This window comes from Halteromyces radiatus, assembly GCF_025201355.1.
Source record: "Halteromyces radiatus strain CBS 162.75 chromosome Unknown BX664scaffold_4, whole genome shotgun sequence".
NCBI lineage: Eukaryota > Fungi > Mucoromycota > Mucoromycetes > Mucorales > Cunninghamellaceae > Halteromyces > Halteromyces radiatus.
In genome coordinates, this window is record NW_026251690.1 from 170,469 (window position 1) to 185,844 (window position 15,376).

Here is a 15,376-nt window from a genome sequence, read left to right on the forward strand (position 1 = left end):
CATTTTGGCTCTTGTTTTTAGAAAAAAAAAATAGATATTATGATCAAACAATGTGTATTATTTCTTTGATATGTCACAATGTATCGATGTCTAAAAAACAAAACGAACAAAACTATATAATCATTATCCAAGTGGAAGCCATCACATCATATAAATATCTTTACAGAAATTATTACTACAGGCAATCATTCTTTTCCTAATCGATGCTTTGTATAGCGAGATATATCATCTTTTACTGGAAAGTTTCTTGTCATCATGCGGAGGTCGAAAGGTGTGTCTGGTTACTTTGTTGAAGAATGACAATTTTTTTTTTCTTTCCTGCTTTTTCGATTCTTTTTTTTTTTTTTAAAAAAAAAAATAATTATGGATCGTCTATCTACATTATTCGCCCAACAAGACGATAGAACGAAATTCACACTGACAGCCATTGCAGCATCCATATTGACAGCGTCTAGTATTATTGGATATCAAGAACTTCAACGACAAAGAAGAAAGCATGGTAAACAACAGGTTTCTTCACTGGACCATGAAGCTCGGTTTATGAACAATATCAATACACCGGTTTTGAAAATTGCACCTACTCCTCATTATATCTCAGGTGAACAAGCTATTCTAGGCGATGACAAGACGAAGCAACTCCAAGATGCATTTGTAATTGTGGTTGGAGCTGGTGGTGTAGGCTCATGGGCGGCTTTGATGCTTCTACGTGCGGGTGTACGACGGTTAAGGTTGATTGATTTTGACCAAGTGACACTGAGTAGTTTGAATCGACATGCAGTAGCCACTTTGGACGATGTGGGTACCCCCAAAGTCAAGACCATGCAACGACATTTTGAACGTATCTCGCCTACTTGTCAATTGGACGCTCGGATCGATCTCTTTAATGCTGATAATGCTGACGACCTGCTTTCCGGTCATCCCGATTATATCATTGACGCTATCGACAACATCAATACCAAGATCGACTTGATCCGCTATTGCTATGACCACAACCTCAAAGTCATCAGTTCTATGGGTGCTGGAGCAAAGGCTGATCCTTCTCGTATCCAAATCACTGATATTAGCGAAACTTTAGGTAAATGAATTCTCTTTATATGACCTATTCACTTTGTTCTAATTTTTATATTAATTTTAGAGGATCCTTTGGCACGTACTGTTCGACGACATTTGAAAAAATATAATATTGAATATGGAGTACCTGTCGCTTATTCAACAGAAAAACCTCATCATGTCAAACTACTGCCTCTAGGTAAGACAAAAAAAAAAAAAAAAAGAGAGAGAGAATTCGATTATACTGATCATTCAAATCTTTTTTTTTTTTTTTGAATGATTAATATAGAGGAAGATCGTGTTGAGGAAGCTGATGATTTTGCTGCTCTACCTGATTTCCGATCACGTATTCTCCCTGTTCTTGGTACCATTCCTAGCATGTTTGGTATGGCAATTGCCAATCATGTGATCTTAGAATTGACTCAATACCCTGGCTATCATCCTTTACCTATCAAACTTCGAGAAGGACTCTATGGTCGACTTTATCGTGATTTGATTGTGCGTGAATCCAGAGAATTTAATACAAAGTAAGATAAAAAAAAAAAGGGGATGTTATAAAATAAGAGAAATATGTTTTATTAATTGTACTCTTTATCGTCATTATCTTGGGTTGATGATAGAGTCTGTCCAATGGATGTGAAAGATGTTGCATATATTTTTGAAGAAATATGGCATGGTAAAAGTGTACTTACTGGTCCTCAAAATCAAATGGCACTAGTCCGATGGGATAAGACAAAACCATTGAACTTTATGAACACGGTAGTGATGTCCAAAGAAGAAGCCCGTCGTCATGATGCTTTGTCTTCTGATGTGGATCTCTCCCAACATTATGGCCAAGGTAAGCAATCAAAGATGATAAGTGAATACATATCTAACTTTTTTTTTTTTTAGATATCTGCATCATGATTGAAAAAAGACTCAAGGAAGAGGAAGGTTTACGGAAAATATGGGATAGTGCATTATAATGTATATTTAGTATTAGAATCATAGGACGGACGACAAACAGCATCCATCCAACAATCTAGCTTAGATTTCTTTTTTTTTTTTTAGAATATCATCACTTTCAAATCAATAAATGTCCCTGATATTTCCATTGGAATTTTTTTTTTTTTGGAATCAAATGTGTTTGCCTCAACCATTTTCTTTTTAGGATATAGGTTTGTTTGCTTAATCTGGGATCTGTTAATCATATTGTTAATAGTGTCAAGCTCAATTAGATAAAGGAAGTAGAAAGAACGCAAGATGATATGGGTGTGTATAGGGTATTCAAAAAATCACAAGGTAATCATCATTGGATGTAAAGGAAATAATGAAAAATTGGATGGTAATTAATGCATTCTTTTCGATTTATAATCAAGAGGAGTTCATTTATTCTCTGCACAAAAAATCAGATGGAACGTACATTAACCGTATACATATTGAAAAAAAAAGAACATAGTGATCAAGTAATAAAGAAAAAAAAGCCCACTTTATATAGAAAGCATTCTGATCACAGAGGAACGTCAAACTGGTTTTTTATACTTATTCAAATCAATGATTGCCGATGGATCCATAATCAAGATATCTCTGATTCATCCTAAGATGATTGGCTTCGCTGACTTTTTTTTTTTTTTTTTTTTTTTTGTGAAGCACCCCAATTTTTTTTTTTTTTTCAAAAATTTTCTTTTTTTTTTTCTTGGTATCTTTTTTTTTCCGATATATTTTTGACGCGATGCGAACACTTGAAGATGCTATTATTAGTGAAACTCAAATCTTGGTGGATAATATTACAAGAGTAAAGGAAACAAACAATATATTATTAGAAAAACTCACTCGGTATTTTTATAGTTGAATGATTTAGTGACAAGAACTAATCAGGAAGAAGTACTTCAATTGATTGAAAAACTACGTCGCGTGGAAAAGAAAATGTCTCTAGTATTTACATTCTTTCAGGCATCCATGTACTCAAGTAATATTTGGCAACAAGAAGAACAAGATGAAAATACAAATCGACCTGCGTTTAGATAGATAATTAGACAGTTTAGTCATATACCCCCCTTTCACCACCCTGTTTGTATATATGTATAGATTTCAATATGTAAAAAAATAAAGTTTTTTTTTATAGATGTCTTCTTAATATGTCTATTATTGTCTTTCAATCATTTGGATTGCATCACCAATAAGATTACTTTATTCATCTTCTGTAACACCAATATTTTGAATAATAATAATAATAATAATAATAATAACAAAAACAACGACAAAAAAAAAAAATAAGGATAATCAATATGTGATTTTTTGCTTTTCTTTATTTCATTCATTTTAACTTCATATCACAGATATGACAACACAGATAAAGATGGAAGTAAAAACAGGAAATATACTAACATATAATTGATAAAAAAAATAAAGATAGTTTATTTGTTCTTGGGATTTTCAGGAGATTTGGCCCAGTTAGAAGCCTAAATGATGATCAGACACAAAAAGAAAAATGAGTATGAATAAAGATATTATATATATATAGTGAAACTTACAGCTTTCTTGAAGGCCTATCAAAAGATAAATCATAAACAAAACAAAAAAAAAAAGGTAAACGCGTCAGCAAATTCAATTTGTATAGGATTGGAATTGTATATATAATAAGTTGCGCGTAAAAAATAAAACTCCTTCCTAGTCCACCTCCTGTTTTCACGGCGCGTTTGTTTTTTTTTTTTTTTTTCCAATCTTCTATAAACAAATTTTTTTTTCTTAAAAAAAAAAAAAGAAAACTTACGTCCTTATGAGCAATACCAGGTTCAGCAGCCTTGACCTTAGCGAGTTCAGTCTATAATAAAATAATTATAATAATGAAAAAAAAAAAAAGTTCAATAAAGATCACCAGCAATCATACCACAAAAAAAAAAAAAAAAAAAACTTACCTTCATAAACTTATTATAAGGAGTCATCTTCTTAGCTGCTAAAAGAATAATAAATAAGTTAGAATACAGCACGATAATAATAAAAAGTAGATGATAATACTTACCACCAGCCTTCTTGGTAACCTTTTCTTTAGCCATTATAAAAATTGATAATAAGTATATAAAAAAGAAGATAAAAAGTTTTTTTTTATATTTGAAAAAAAAAAAAAAGAAAAGAGAAAAGAAAAGAAAAAGAAAAGGAAAAAACACTATATGGAACTAAATATTCACTATATGAGAAAAAAAAAATTAAGGCGCGTGGGTTTAAATAAAAAAAAAAAAAAAAAGCTGAGAGCCAGTGACGACTTGATATTGTATGAGCAAAGGCAAAGTCTGAGATCTTCAAACCCAGCAAAAAGGAATCTATATGGAGTATGCAGACCATTTTTTTTTTCACCTATCTTTTTTTTTTTTTTCCGTTTTGTCATATGATTTTTCGTTTTTTTCTTTTATCATGGCCTCCAATAATGATATTTCTATTGACTTAAAATCTGTTACCTATGTTGATAATGTAAATAGTAATCTTGTATGTTGTATATGTCAATATCCTTTTGTAAATCCTTTAGTTTCTCCATGTGGGTAAGTTCCTTATATTATATCTGCTTAGAAATCTAACTTTTTTTTTGAAAAAAAAAAGACATACTTTTTGTGAAACTTGTATTTATCAAGCTTTAGACTCATGTTCTCAATGTCCTATCGATCGTTCTCCACTTTGTCTTCCTGACTTGGAACCAGCTGTAAAGATCATTGTCAATATGGTCAACGAACTACTTATTTACTGTCCGCGGAAAGAAAGAGGATGCGACTTTATCGGACAACGTCAATATATGGAACATCATATGAACAATGATTGTCTTTATGTCTTTCAGTCTTGTCAACTTCAAGAATGTCAAGAACTTATATTGAAAAAGGATCTTCATAGTCATGTCTCTACTTGCAAATATAGAGAAACTGTTTGTAAAATGTGTAAAAAGAAAATGCCTGCTTTTGAATTGGAGGTATCTATTAAAAAAAAAAAATGAAGTATATCCTATTATATAATCAATCATTTATCTTTATTTTTTTTTTTTGTTTATTAGGATCATTACAAGCTTTGTCCATCAGAAATCATTCAATGTCCTCACTGTGATTCTTCTCGTTCAAGGTCAGAACATGCTACTCATCTTACCACTTGTCCCAAAGTACCTATGACTTGTACACATGCTGAATTTGGTTGTCCATGGACTGGAGAAAGAGCAACAATGGAAGAACATACAACATCATGTACTTATGAAGCGATCAAGGATTATTTACATCAACAGCAACAAAAATATACCCAAATGAAGGAAGAACTTCAAGCTGTACGCAAAGAAAACGAATCATTGAAACAACAACAATGGGAATCACGACAAAAACTCGAAACGATGACCAATCAATTAGGTATTCTCTTTCCTGCTCATTTCAGTATAGATCCTGATTTACCTTTGGATACACAACAAGAAGTCGTCTTATCTGAAACTCAACGATTACAAAATGACATTGATACCTTGTCTGCCAATATGACCAATTTGGAACTTAAACAAAATATGGCTCTGATGACCGAAACATTTCGACTTCAAGAAGAATTACAAAGTGTACGAGCTATTTGTCATGGGATGCGAATGCAAATGCACTACTTGATGATGGAACGAAGAGGTGCTATGATGATGCAAGCTACTTCTGGTACAACTAATACTCATTCCGATCCTCCTCCTCCTCCTCCTCCTTTACCACCTCATGATCAAGATGCTACTGGTTCAACATTCCAACGTATGAGATCTTGGCTAGGTAATCTTTTCATTTATATATATATATATATATATATATATATATATATATATGTTACTGATCATTTTTTATTATTGAAATAGATCCTTCTGGATCCAGACAAGACACGAAACTGTGACACAAAACAATGATCATCAAAAAGATTATGTTACCCCCTTTTTTATGCCATATACTTTTTTACTTTACTATTGTATCATATATATATTCTTTCATTAATAAACAATGTCAATACCATCCTAAATATAGTTCATCCCATTAATAAAAAAAAAAAAAGAACAATAAAAAAAAAGGTGATTTTATTTTTTTATTATAAAGAAAAGAACTATAGAATTTATTCTTCGTCTTCTTCGGCATCACCACCAGCAGCAGCAGCAGCACGCTTTCTCTTGACACGACCAGCACGGCCACCACCATAAGGAGAGGTCAAAGCAAAGTCAATATGCTTTTGGGATTCCAAACGGACAATGAAAGAAGGTACGTTGACGATTTGCTTACCAACACGGATGTGACGTTGACGGATCAAGACACGAGCATGATGGATAGACTTGGCAAGACCAGACTTGAACACTTGAGTTTGGAGACGACGTTCCAAGAAATCTTCAATCTTGAGACCCAAAACGTAATCGAGCTTCATACGGTCTTCAGTCAATACCTATATATATCATATCATCAATCTCTTTTGTTTTTTTTATTATTATTATTCAAAAAACTTACACCAATACGAACAAGACGACGAATCAAGGCATTACCTTCGAAAAGACGACGAGGATCCTTTTCATCCAAAGTCAACAATTCACGAGCAGCACGACGGATCTTGGACAAAGTCAATCCAACACGCCATACTTCCTTCTTGTTCTTGAGACCGTATTCACCGACCAACTTCAATTCTTGATCGAGACGAGCGGATTCGAAAGGACGCTTAGGGACCTTGTAGGTCTTGGAGTCTATATATAAAAAATAAAATGAATATCTATTTTTTTTTATTGTATGTTGATATGATTCTTACAGGTTCTGGAAGCACCGGTCATGATTCTACTATGAGGGGAAAAGAGGGAGAATATCTAATGTTCAAGAAAAAATTTTAGATTTATTCTCAACTTTTAAGCCACCTAAAAAAAAAAAAATGGGCAAAAAAAAAAAAAAAAAAAAAAGACATCTTTCGATGACAGATTCAACCCAGAAGTCCAAAACCTTCTTACATATCATCACTTATATCTTTGTATGATGATATAAAATCATCATCATCATCATCATCATCACTACTATGATGATTATTAATGGTATCAATGATTCTTCTTTGTGGTCATCTCTTAAGTGTAAATCACTAGGGAAATTTTCAACCAAGGTGACTTTGATCTGAGACTGAAAAATCTTTTCGCCTTGTTTGATCAGCCCAAGAAGTTTGGTTCTATTGTTTTGTTCCTCCTCTTTCACGTTTGTGCGTTCTATCATAATCGGTACGTTCATTTTTGAAGGAAATGAAATATATTTATATTGATGGTTACTTTTTTTTTTTTTTTTTTTTTTAGAAAATGCCTCACTCATTCGGTCGTAAGTTTAACGTTTACAACTTTTTTTTTTTTCTTCAACATACAACACCAAATATCCATCGATGTCTCACTTCAATATCACTTTTTTTTTTTAATATATAGTTCGTGCTCGTACTCGCCACATGTTCTCCCGTAAGTTCCGGGAACATGGTGCCATTCCTTTGTCTACTTATTTGAAGACTTACAAGGTGGGTGATATTGTTGATATCAAGGCCAATGCTGCTGTCCAAAAGGGTATGCCCCACAAATTCTACCATGGGTAAGTGTCTCTTTTTTTTATTATTATTATAATCTAAAAAAAAATCATTCTTTTTTCTAGTCGTACTGGTGTTGTCTATAATGTTACCAAGTCTGCTGTGGGTGTGATCATTTACAAGAAGGTTGGTAGCCGTTATATGGAAAAGCGCGTGAATCTTCGTATTGAACATGTCAAGCACTCCAAATGCCGTCAAGAATTCTTGGATCGTGTTAAGGATAATGCCCAAAAGAAGATCGAAGCTCGTGCTGCTGGTGGTAAGTTGATTGAAAAATATAAAAAAAAAAGTTCGGATCAAGACCTCATTCATGGAAATCTGTTTATTTTTTATTTTTTATTTTTTAATTTACATATATAGTCAAGGTCAACCTTAAGCGTATTCCTGCTCAACCCCGTGAAGCTCGTCATGTCTCTACTGCTGACAATGTCCCTCAAACCATCACTGCTATCCCCTATGAAACTCTTTTGTAAAAAAAAAAAAGATCATTCTATAGTCAATTCTTTTTTCAATTCCATTCATTCAATAAAGAAAAAAAAAATTCATCATTATTTCTTTTGTATTTTTTAAGAAAGAAAAAAAAAAGTAACAGCATCATCCTGTTTTGTTTTTTTTTTTTTGTTTTTTTGTCATACAAATGTATTATTCCATTCATTGTGCTTGTCTCCGTTTCTGCAGGTTTTTGTCAACTTTGCCAACCTTTTTTTTTTTTTTCATTGTCCGGTTGCTATTTTTGTCTCATATTTCGATTCTTCTATTTTTTTTTTCTCCATTCTATTTCTCCTCTTCTTCTTTTCCAATTCATTCATTATTCTCCAGTCTATCATGTCACCTACTGCCACCAAAGAAACAACAATAGTACCTGAAGGTGATGATGATGCTCAAGTACAAAAATGGTTAAAGGAACTAGAACGTGCAGAACAACTTATGGATGAACTGGAAGCAAAAACTGATAGATTGGATGCCAAGATGGATGCTCTTCTTCATAGTTTGAACCAAGAAAATGACCAAGACATGACCAATGATAAAATGGAAATAACACCTACTAGTCCTCATCAAGATAGTCGACAATGATGACTTGGATCTGATTCAATATATATCTTTGTTCTTTCTCGTTTATAATTATCCTCCCATTTTTTTTTTTATTTTTCATCATACACTTTTATAAATATAGTCACTAGTGATATCCTTTTCTTTTTTATTATTTTTGTATATGTATTCATTGACCCCTTTCCTCGTCTGTGTATATATATTAATCTTTTTTTTTTTTGTCATGTTACCTTGCTTTGCTTTTACAAATAAAACCCCGCTAAAGTTATTTCATCTCTTCTTTTCTTTTATATATATATTTCTAACATGTCCTCATTACAAAAAGATATGTTTAAGAAAGGACGACTTCCTACTTTGGGTAGTGTGATAGAAGACGATGATGATACTTCAAGGTAATAAATAAAATCACTATGGAAACACTCTACCTTTTTTTTTATTATTTCACTGAGCCTCACTATGACCTTTTTTTTTTTTTTTTGTATTTATTCAATATGATAAGTCCTTCTATACCTTCATCATTAATGACAAATAGTAAAAAAACTCGATATGTTGCTGATAGTTGGGATCTTTACTTTGACCGTATGACCCATGTTCAAATAAACTCTGATACCTTTTGTGTTTATTTCCTGGACGCAAGACTTGAACAAACAGACAAACCATTACCAGTTTTTCTCATGCATCATGGTGCTGGTGCTGGAGCTCTTTCTTTTGCTTTGGTGGCTAAACGGATTCATGAACTCTTGAATGGACAATGTGTGGTCATGGCGATGGATTGTCGTGGTCATGGTAATATTCCAAAAAAAAAAAAAGGATAACACCAACCCATATTATCTATGATACTTTTATTTATTTATTTATTTGATGGACGGACTCTATTAGGTGATACCATTAGTTCTGGTGAATTAAGTTTCAATGTAAATCGATTATCCGATGATATGGTGAATGTTGTATCCAAATTATATCCAAATCCTGATCCTTATCAATTCATACTAGTTGGACACAGGTAAAAAAAAAAAAAAAAAAAAAAAAATGAACAAAGGATACTCATTCTATTTCTTATCAGTATGGGTGGGTCAGTGGTAGTGGATATTGCTTATCGTCAAAGACTTTCCAATGTCATGGGAGTGGTTGTGATGGATGTGGTGGAAGGTTCGGCATTAGAAGCAATCCAACTTATGGACAAGTTTCTTAGCACAAGACCAACGGAATTCCAATCTATAGAAGAAGCTATACAATGGAGGTAAAAAAAGGAAATCATGTATTTCTCTGTATTTCATTTTTTTTTTTTAGTTACAAGTCAAAATTGGTACGTAATTTACAATCTGCCAAAGTATCCATCCCTCCTTTGGTGAAATTGGAGAATGACAAATACAGATGGCGAACCGATTTACATTTAACAAAACCATATTGGAAAGGTAAGTAACGATATGATTATATAACGTTGATGATTTTTTTTTTTTTTTTAGAATGGTTCACGGACTTATCGGACAAATTCCTTGGTTCGCCAGTTTCCAAACTTTTAATGTTGGCTGGTACGGATCGGCTTGACAAGACGTTGACCATTGCACAGATGCAAGGTAAAAAAAAAAAAAAAAAAAAAAAAAAAAAAAAAAAAAAAAAAAAAAAAAAAAAAAAAAAAAAAAAAAACTATTATAAAGAAGGGACTTTTTTTTTTTTTACATGAATTTACCATTGATTTTAGGTAAATTTCAATTGACGGTGTTAATGGATTCTGGACATTTTTTACAAGAAGATTCTCCTGACACAACTGCAGCTACTTTAATGGATTTTTGGTCAAGATTTTCAAGAATGGTTTTACCAAAACCTATGGATCGTATTTAGTTGACTATAGTTTATTTTTATTTTTTGTTGACATGAAAATAAATCATAAAAACAAACTCGGTGATGATTGAAATTAGAATCAAATTGATATGACAACCAGGGAGACTACTTATGCGTATATTGACGTTATGATGAGATAATGTGACGATGAATGACTGATTTAGCAAATTGTCGTTTATGAAAAATGACTTAACTTCATGATGGATAGTTGGGACGATCTGTGATACAAACAGAGAAAAGATGATGATACTTTATGATTCTTTCCTGGGCGGAGATACGAGAAGAGTTATCTCATTCGTTCCCTTAAGGAAATAAAATAGTGTTATTATTCTTATATATATAAAAAGTAGAATATTATAAAAAAAAAAAAAAGGTGATTTCATCAGGTCATGAGGTAGGGAACCAATGCAAAAGGATGATGACTTTTATTATATATATTATAATATTTAGTTGGAAAACAGATGTTCACGAGAGTGATGATACCTATGTTGGGAAAAACTTTCCGTAAAAAAAAAAAAATCAAACTACTCAAGTGGGACGAGATGAAGAATGGAAGCGATCATGAGTGATGGGTATCGTTTTGATCTGATGGTTCAATGAGGGTACACAGGACCTGGGTGCAGCGGAGTACAAACAGCTGACTAACTTGCAGGGAACATTCAACATAAAAAGGGATATTTTTTTGTTGTTTTTTTTTTTATTTTCATTTTTTTTTTTTTTTTTATACATTCTTCTACTTGTCTTTTTATTGATCAATATGCAAAACGGAAACGGTTGTGGGTAAGTGATCTTGAATGAATGGGAAAAAAAAATGTATTACTTTTTGACACGCGTTTCCTTCTAGTTGTGGTTCTTCTTGCGGTTGCGGTGCCAATTGTTCTTGTCCTCCCAAACAATAAACGGACAATACAGAAAAAAAAAAAAAAAAGCTGGATACAAAGTAGGTTTTATATCATATTTTCACCAGCATATACTAATTCCTTCTGTTCTTCTTTCTATAGTTCAAGATGTTTGTTTTCTTTTAGAAATACCCCTCTTACACCTATCCTAGTCCTCTTTTTTTTTTTCTACCGTTATTTTATCAAATAAACAAAAAAAAAAACTTGTGACATACTGTCAAAAAAAAAAAATGAAACAACATTGTTTTTTATTGGAGTTTTGTAAAGTCAACAACTTGATAGATAGATATATATATAAAGAAGAATATGCAAAATAACAAATGAAATATATATATATAAAAGGTAAAGTATATAAAGGTCTATTGTGAATTGTCCCCAAAACCAGCTCGTCGTCGCAATGTTTGTCCTTTCCATTTGACTAAAGCAAAAGATATCATGCCCATAATGTTCAATCCAGCCAAAATCACCATGAAAAATCCTGTACCAATCGATTGAACTGTAGGTCGAGCGATCAAACTAAGAATCCCAGCCATGGTCATCCGTAATAAATTGGCAGCAGCAGTAACTGAGGCACCTTTACCAGGAATTGAATCAACAAGGTAAGCAGATCCAGCAGCATATACTATCAAAAAAAAAAAATATTAAGTTCTTTATTTCTATCTTAAGCTTAATTTCAATGAAATTCCCAAGAATAGACGCACAAAAACACTTACCTTGACTCATACCGAAACAGACTATGCCAAAACCAACAATGGAAACCCATACTACGAAGCCTGCTTGAATACCCCAGCCAAAGATAAGTACACCTAGAGGAACAAGTATAAAACCACCAGGCCTATTCATAATAAAAAAAAATCAATAAGCTTTTCTTTCTTTTTCTTTTTTCTTTTTTTTTTTGGTATAATGCAAAGGATGACTGAATTTTCTTCTTCTTCTTCTTACCAAGCATTCATTGTCAATCGATCTTCAGTCAAAGGCTTGCCACCACGCTTTGTTCGTGCTCTTTTCAATAGATAATCTGAGATAGCACCAGAGATAAAAGAACCAACAATATTGCCTAAACCTGCACCCAAGAAACTTAAACCTATAAAATGTTTTTATTAGTCTTGATTTTGAAAAGAATTGGTTTTTTTTTTTTTTTTTTTTTTTTTTTTTTTTACCTGTTTGCCAAGATTCAAAGCCATAATAAGTCGCGTAAAGATCAGGAATAATAGTTTCGATGGTAAACATTGTACCAAAGCAAATACCAGTTTGTACTGCGATCATCCAAACAAACATATGTCGTAGAAGAAGTACACTTCGTACAGGATTGAATCCTGTAGACTGAGATGTAGGAGTAGGAGAAGGGGAGGATGGATTTTCTTGATAATAAGCTACATCACTATTATTGATATTTCGTTCCAAATCGCCATCATCATATTGAGTGTGACCACCGTGAGCAATAGTACTTGATAAACTATCTCTTCGAGGAGTTTTGACTGATTCAGAAGTATTCAAGCTATAATCGCTGCTGCTGCTGGCAGATTGTAAAAATGGATACTGCTTGTTCTCCAACACTTTATTGTTGACATGAGTAACGTCACTAGGGTAAGTAGAAAGTCGTTCTATAGGAGGTGCCACTTGCTTTTCTTCTATTGCTGGTAATCGCCAATCTTGATCCAATCGATATGTTTCAGGTAGAAACATGAACAGAAAACAGAATAGAAACATCCCATAAGCAACACAAAACCAAAAAGTAGAACGCCAACCAAGTAATGTTGTCAAGCCGCCTCCAATGATGGGTCCTATATTATAAATTATCATGAGTACAATAATTAATTGTATTCTATTCTTTCTTACCAACAAGGGGACCAAAAAATTGACCAACAAATAAAATACTAAAAGCTGCACCACGTTCAGTTACTTCCCAACAATCGGATACTGTACCTAAATACAGAAGAAAAAAAAAAAAAGGGTGAACTGCTGAGCACTACTAAAAATAAATACAACAAAAAAAAAAGCTTAACTTACCAGCACCAACAGACATAGTAACTGAAAATACCAAGAAAAAAAAAAAGGGTAAGAATGTGAAAAAATAAAAAAAGGCTATTTTTAATATTACCAGAAGTACCAACAGATTGAATACATCTTAAAACCACCAAAGCCCAAACATTGCTCACTAAAGCACAACCTGTAGACGCGACAGTGAATACAAGTAAAGATATCAGATAAAGGAATCTATGAAGAAGAAAATAAAATAAAAAAAAAAGGAAAAGAAAGAAAAAAAAAAGAGAGAAAGAGAAATATAGTAAGTATTATGAAAAGATATATATTTGAATGACCGCCATGCATGTATTTTACCTTCGAATATGATAGAAATCAGACATGGATCCCCACATGATAGGCTGATTGAATGATCATTTTTTTTTAAAAAAAAAAAAAAAAGTTAATATTGTTGTTATGGTAGATGTTGTAATTGTAGTAATAATATTTAGTCGATGTTGAGATGATTATATAAAGCATTAAATATTAAAAAAAAAAAAGGACAATACAAATGAGAAAAAAAAAAGTCATCATCCATACCAAAAGTTTGGTAATAATCTTTTTTCTTTTTTTTTTTTTTTCTTTATTATACGTACACCAATGCCACCAAATAATATGAATAAGGAAGTTGTCAATGTAATAGCCATAGGACTTGCTTTTAATTCGGTTTCAATATCCGGTAAACCTGGTAGCTAATAAAGAGAGGGGAAAAGAATTTGAGAATCCAAATGTGAAAAATAAATGTGGTGTGATTGGATCATCAAACAGATTTCCAACCGGTTGGGCATAATATATATACGCCATATTTCATATACTTACAAAGATAGTGGAGCATAATCCATTTAAAGATGAACCCATGGCGAGACAAGCTAAAATCAACCGCTTTTTCTTGATAGAGAAAAGTCGAGGATCATCCGGTACTGGTGGTTTAAAAGCCATATGTGTTTGTAAAAATAATAATACTCTATTCCATAATCGTTTCATAAAATGATGATAAGGTTTATGATAACTATTCTTGTCGGTAGTTGCATGATGTGTACTCGTCGTCTCTGCTTCACCGTTTTCATTGGATGATGATGTACTTGATGTGGTCACTACTTCTTCAGTAGGTGTCAAATTAACTACGGTTTTGTTGATATCTTTGTTATAAGTGTTTTCGTCCATTATTCCTTAATATATATATACAGAAAGAGAATGGATAAGTGATGAATGGAATAATGAATCAAATGATGATGAATGAAAATAGAAGATATTATATATAAATAGATATAAGAATGAAGAAGAAGAAGAAGAAAGGAAAAAAAAAAAGGAAAGAAAGAAAAATAAAAAAAAAAAAGGTTGAAATAGATATATCAAATGCTCAAAAAGTGGATACCAAAAAAGGAAATGAGATCCAGGGGTGAATTAGACGGGGTAGTGCGGATTAATGTTATTTGAATCGAAAACAAAGTTGCTATTAAAATCATCTACTGTTATGTCCTGTTATAATCTTGATGTACTATTACTGTTATGGTTCAATGCAAAGTATAAAAATAAAACAAAAACAAAAAAAAAAAAAAAAAAAAAAAAAAAAAAAAACTGAGTAAAGCAGATGGCAGATTTGTTTACTATCTCTATTTTATTACTGGGTAAAAATAGATATCTTGAGATAACAACAATAAAGCAATGATAACATGAACATCAAAAAAAAAAAAAAAAAAAAAAACTTTCGTGATGATGGTAATTTCTTCTTCCCATTTCATTATGTTTGCGATTGTCTTAAAACACAATGATACTATTTCATCAAATAATACGTTTTTTTTTTAAAAAAAAAAAATCTTCCTTTAATTATCGGTAAACCATCCTTCTTTATAATACATGACGACATGAAAATTCAAATATTACCCAGCAAAAAGGATAGGAGTACCATCTTTTTTATTTTCAATAACTAAGCAATCATTAAACTACTTGGCTTTTTTTTTTTTTGA

At 32.0% G+C, this 15,376-nt stretch overlaps 10 protein-coding genes across 10 annotated transcripts; 7 read left to right on the forward strand and 3 right to left on the reverse strand.

Annotated features, from left to right (window-relative positions):
• The first annotated feature begins 347 nt into the window (after positions 1 to 347).
• Positions 348 to 2,147, forward strand: BX664DRAFT_385313 (ubiquitin-protein ligase molybdopterin-converting factor). The gene is made up of 5 exons (XM_051549244.1): positions 348 to 1,075; positions 1,136 to 1,249; positions 1,340 to 1,577; positions 1,671 to 1,888; positions 1,942 to 2,147. The coding sequence occupies exons 1-5, from the start codon at positions 364 to 366 to the stop codon at positions 2,013 to 2,015; spliced, it is 1,356 nt and encodes a 451-aa protein (XP_051399538.1). The 5' UTR covers positions 348 to 363; the 3' UTR covers positions 2,016 to 2,147.
• A 529-nt stretch (positions 2,148 to 2,676) lies between these two features.
• Positions 2,677 to 3,164, forward strand: BX664DRAFT_358352 (uncharacterized protein). Its single transcript, XM_051548032.1, has 2 exons — positions 2,677 to 2,824; positions 2,878 to 3,164. Exons 1-2 carry the CDS (start codon positions 2,762 to 2,764, stop codon positions 3,055 to 3,057), a joined length of 243 nt encoding a protein of 80 aa, XP_051399539.1. The 5' UTR covers positions 2,677 to 2,761; the 3' UTR covers positions 3,058 to 3,164.
• Positions 3,165 to 3,303: 139 nt separating this feature from the next.
• BX664DRAFT_331153 (uncharacterized protein) lies at positions 3,304 to 4,185 on the reverse strand. The gene is made up of 5 exons (XM_051545083.1): positions 4,052 to 4,185; positions 3,948 to 3,985; positions 3,803 to 3,853; positions 3,564 to 3,578; positions 3,304 to 3,491 (listed from the first exon to the last, which is right to left on the reverse strand). The coding sequence occupies exons 1-5, from the start codon at positions 4,083 to 4,085 to the stop codon at positions 3,447 to 3,449; spliced, it is 183 nt and encodes a 60-aa protein (XP_051399540.1). The 5' UTR covers positions 4,086 to 4,185; the 3' UTR covers positions 3,304 to 3,446.
• Positions 4,186 to 4,402: 217 nt separating this feature from the next.
• BX664DRAFT_295992 (uncharacterized protein) lies at positions 4,403 to 6,082 on the forward strand. Its single transcript, XM_051542179.1, has 4 exons — positions 4,403 to 4,565; positions 4,624 to 4,984; positions 5,066 to 5,792; positions 5,876 to 6,082. The coding sequence occupies exons 1-4, from the start codon at positions 4,441 to 4,443 to the stop codon at positions 5,908 to 5,910; spliced, it is 1,248 nt and encodes a 415-aa protein (XP_051399541.1). The 5' UTR covers positions 4,403 to 4,440; the 3' UTR covers positions 5,911 to 6,082.
• Positions 6,067 to 6,916, reverse strand: BX664DRAFT_331160 (uncharacterized protein). Its single transcript, XM_051545084.1, has 3 exons — positions 6,799 to 6,916; positions 6,507 to 6,736; positions 6,067 to 6,444 (listed from the first exon to the last, which is right to left on the reverse strand). The coding sequence occupies exons 1-3, from the start codon at positions 6,818 to 6,820 to the stop codon at positions 6,124 to 6,126; spliced, it is 573 nt and encodes a 190-aa protein (XP_051399542.1). The 5' UTR covers positions 6,821 to 6,916; the 3' UTR covers positions 6,067 to 6,123.
• A 48-nt stretch (positions 6,917 to 6,964) lies between these two features.
• On the forward strand, positions 6,965 to 8,146 carry BX664DRAFT_279226 (60S ribosomal protein L21-A). Its single transcript, XM_051541435.1, has 5 exons — positions 6,965 to 7,249; positions 7,322 to 7,343; positions 7,445 to 7,601; positions 7,662 to 7,855; positions 7,957 to 8,146. Exons 2-5 carry the CDS (start codon positions 7,325 to 7,327, stop codon positions 8,067 to 8,069), a joined length of 483 nt encoding a protein of 160 aa, XP_051399543.1. The 5' UTR covers positions 6,965 to 7,249; positions 7,322 to 7,324; the 3' UTR covers positions 8,070 to 8,146.
• Positions 8,147 to 8,376: 230 nt separating this feature from the next.
• BX664DRAFT_331166 (uncharacterized protein) lies at positions 8,377 to 8,918 on the forward strand. Its single transcript, XM_051545085.1, has one exon. It carries the CDS (start codon positions 8,422 to 8,424, stop codon positions 8,668 to 8,670), a length of 249 nt encoding a protein of 82 aa, XP_051399544.1. The 5' UTR covers positions 8,377 to 8,421; the 3' UTR covers positions 8,671 to 8,918.
• Positions 8,919 to 10,774, forward strand: BX664DRAFT_331168 (Alpha/Beta hydrolase protein). Its single transcript, XM_051545086.1, has 7 exons — positions 8,919 to 9,038; positions 9,146 to 9,432; positions 9,526 to 9,649; positions 9,710 to 9,886; positions 9,937 to 10,061; positions 10,113 to 10,223; positions 10,349 to 10,774. Exons 1-7 carry the CDS (start codon positions 8,953 to 8,955, stop codon positions 10,486 to 10,488), a joined length of 1,050 nt encoding a protein of 349 aa, XP_051399545.1. The 5' UTR covers positions 8,919 to 8,952; the 3' UTR covers positions 10,489 to 10,774.
• Positions 10,775 to 11,194: 420 nt separating this feature from the next.
• BX664DRAFT_119204 (uncharacterized protein) lies at positions 11,195 to 11,623 on the forward strand. The gene has a single exon (XM_051539749.1). It carries the CDS (start codon positions 11,287 to 11,289, stop codon positions 11,575 to 11,577), a length of 291 nt encoding a protein of 96 aa, XP_051399546.1. The 5' UTR covers positions 11,195 to 11,286; the 3' UTR covers positions 11,578 to 11,623.
• Positions 11,613 to 14,705, reverse strand: BX664DRAFT_331174 (major facilitator superfamily domain-containing protein). Its single transcript, XM_051545087.1, has 10 exons — positions 14,229 to 14,705; positions 14,006 to 14,101; positions 13,728 to 13,771; positions 13,489 to 13,604; positions 13,398 to 13,418; positions 13,227 to 13,313; positions 12,548 to 13,171; positions 12,330 to 12,471; positions 12,101 to 12,222; positions 11,613 to 12,009 (listed from the first exon to the last, which is right to left on the reverse strand). Exons 1-10 carry the CDS (start codon positions 14,571 to 14,573, stop codon positions 11,747 to 11,749), a joined length of 1,860 nt encoding a protein of 619 aa, XP_051399547.1. The 5' UTR covers positions 14,574 to 14,705; the 3' UTR covers positions 11,613 to 11,746.
• Positions 14,706 to 15,376: the final 671 nt, after the last annotated feature.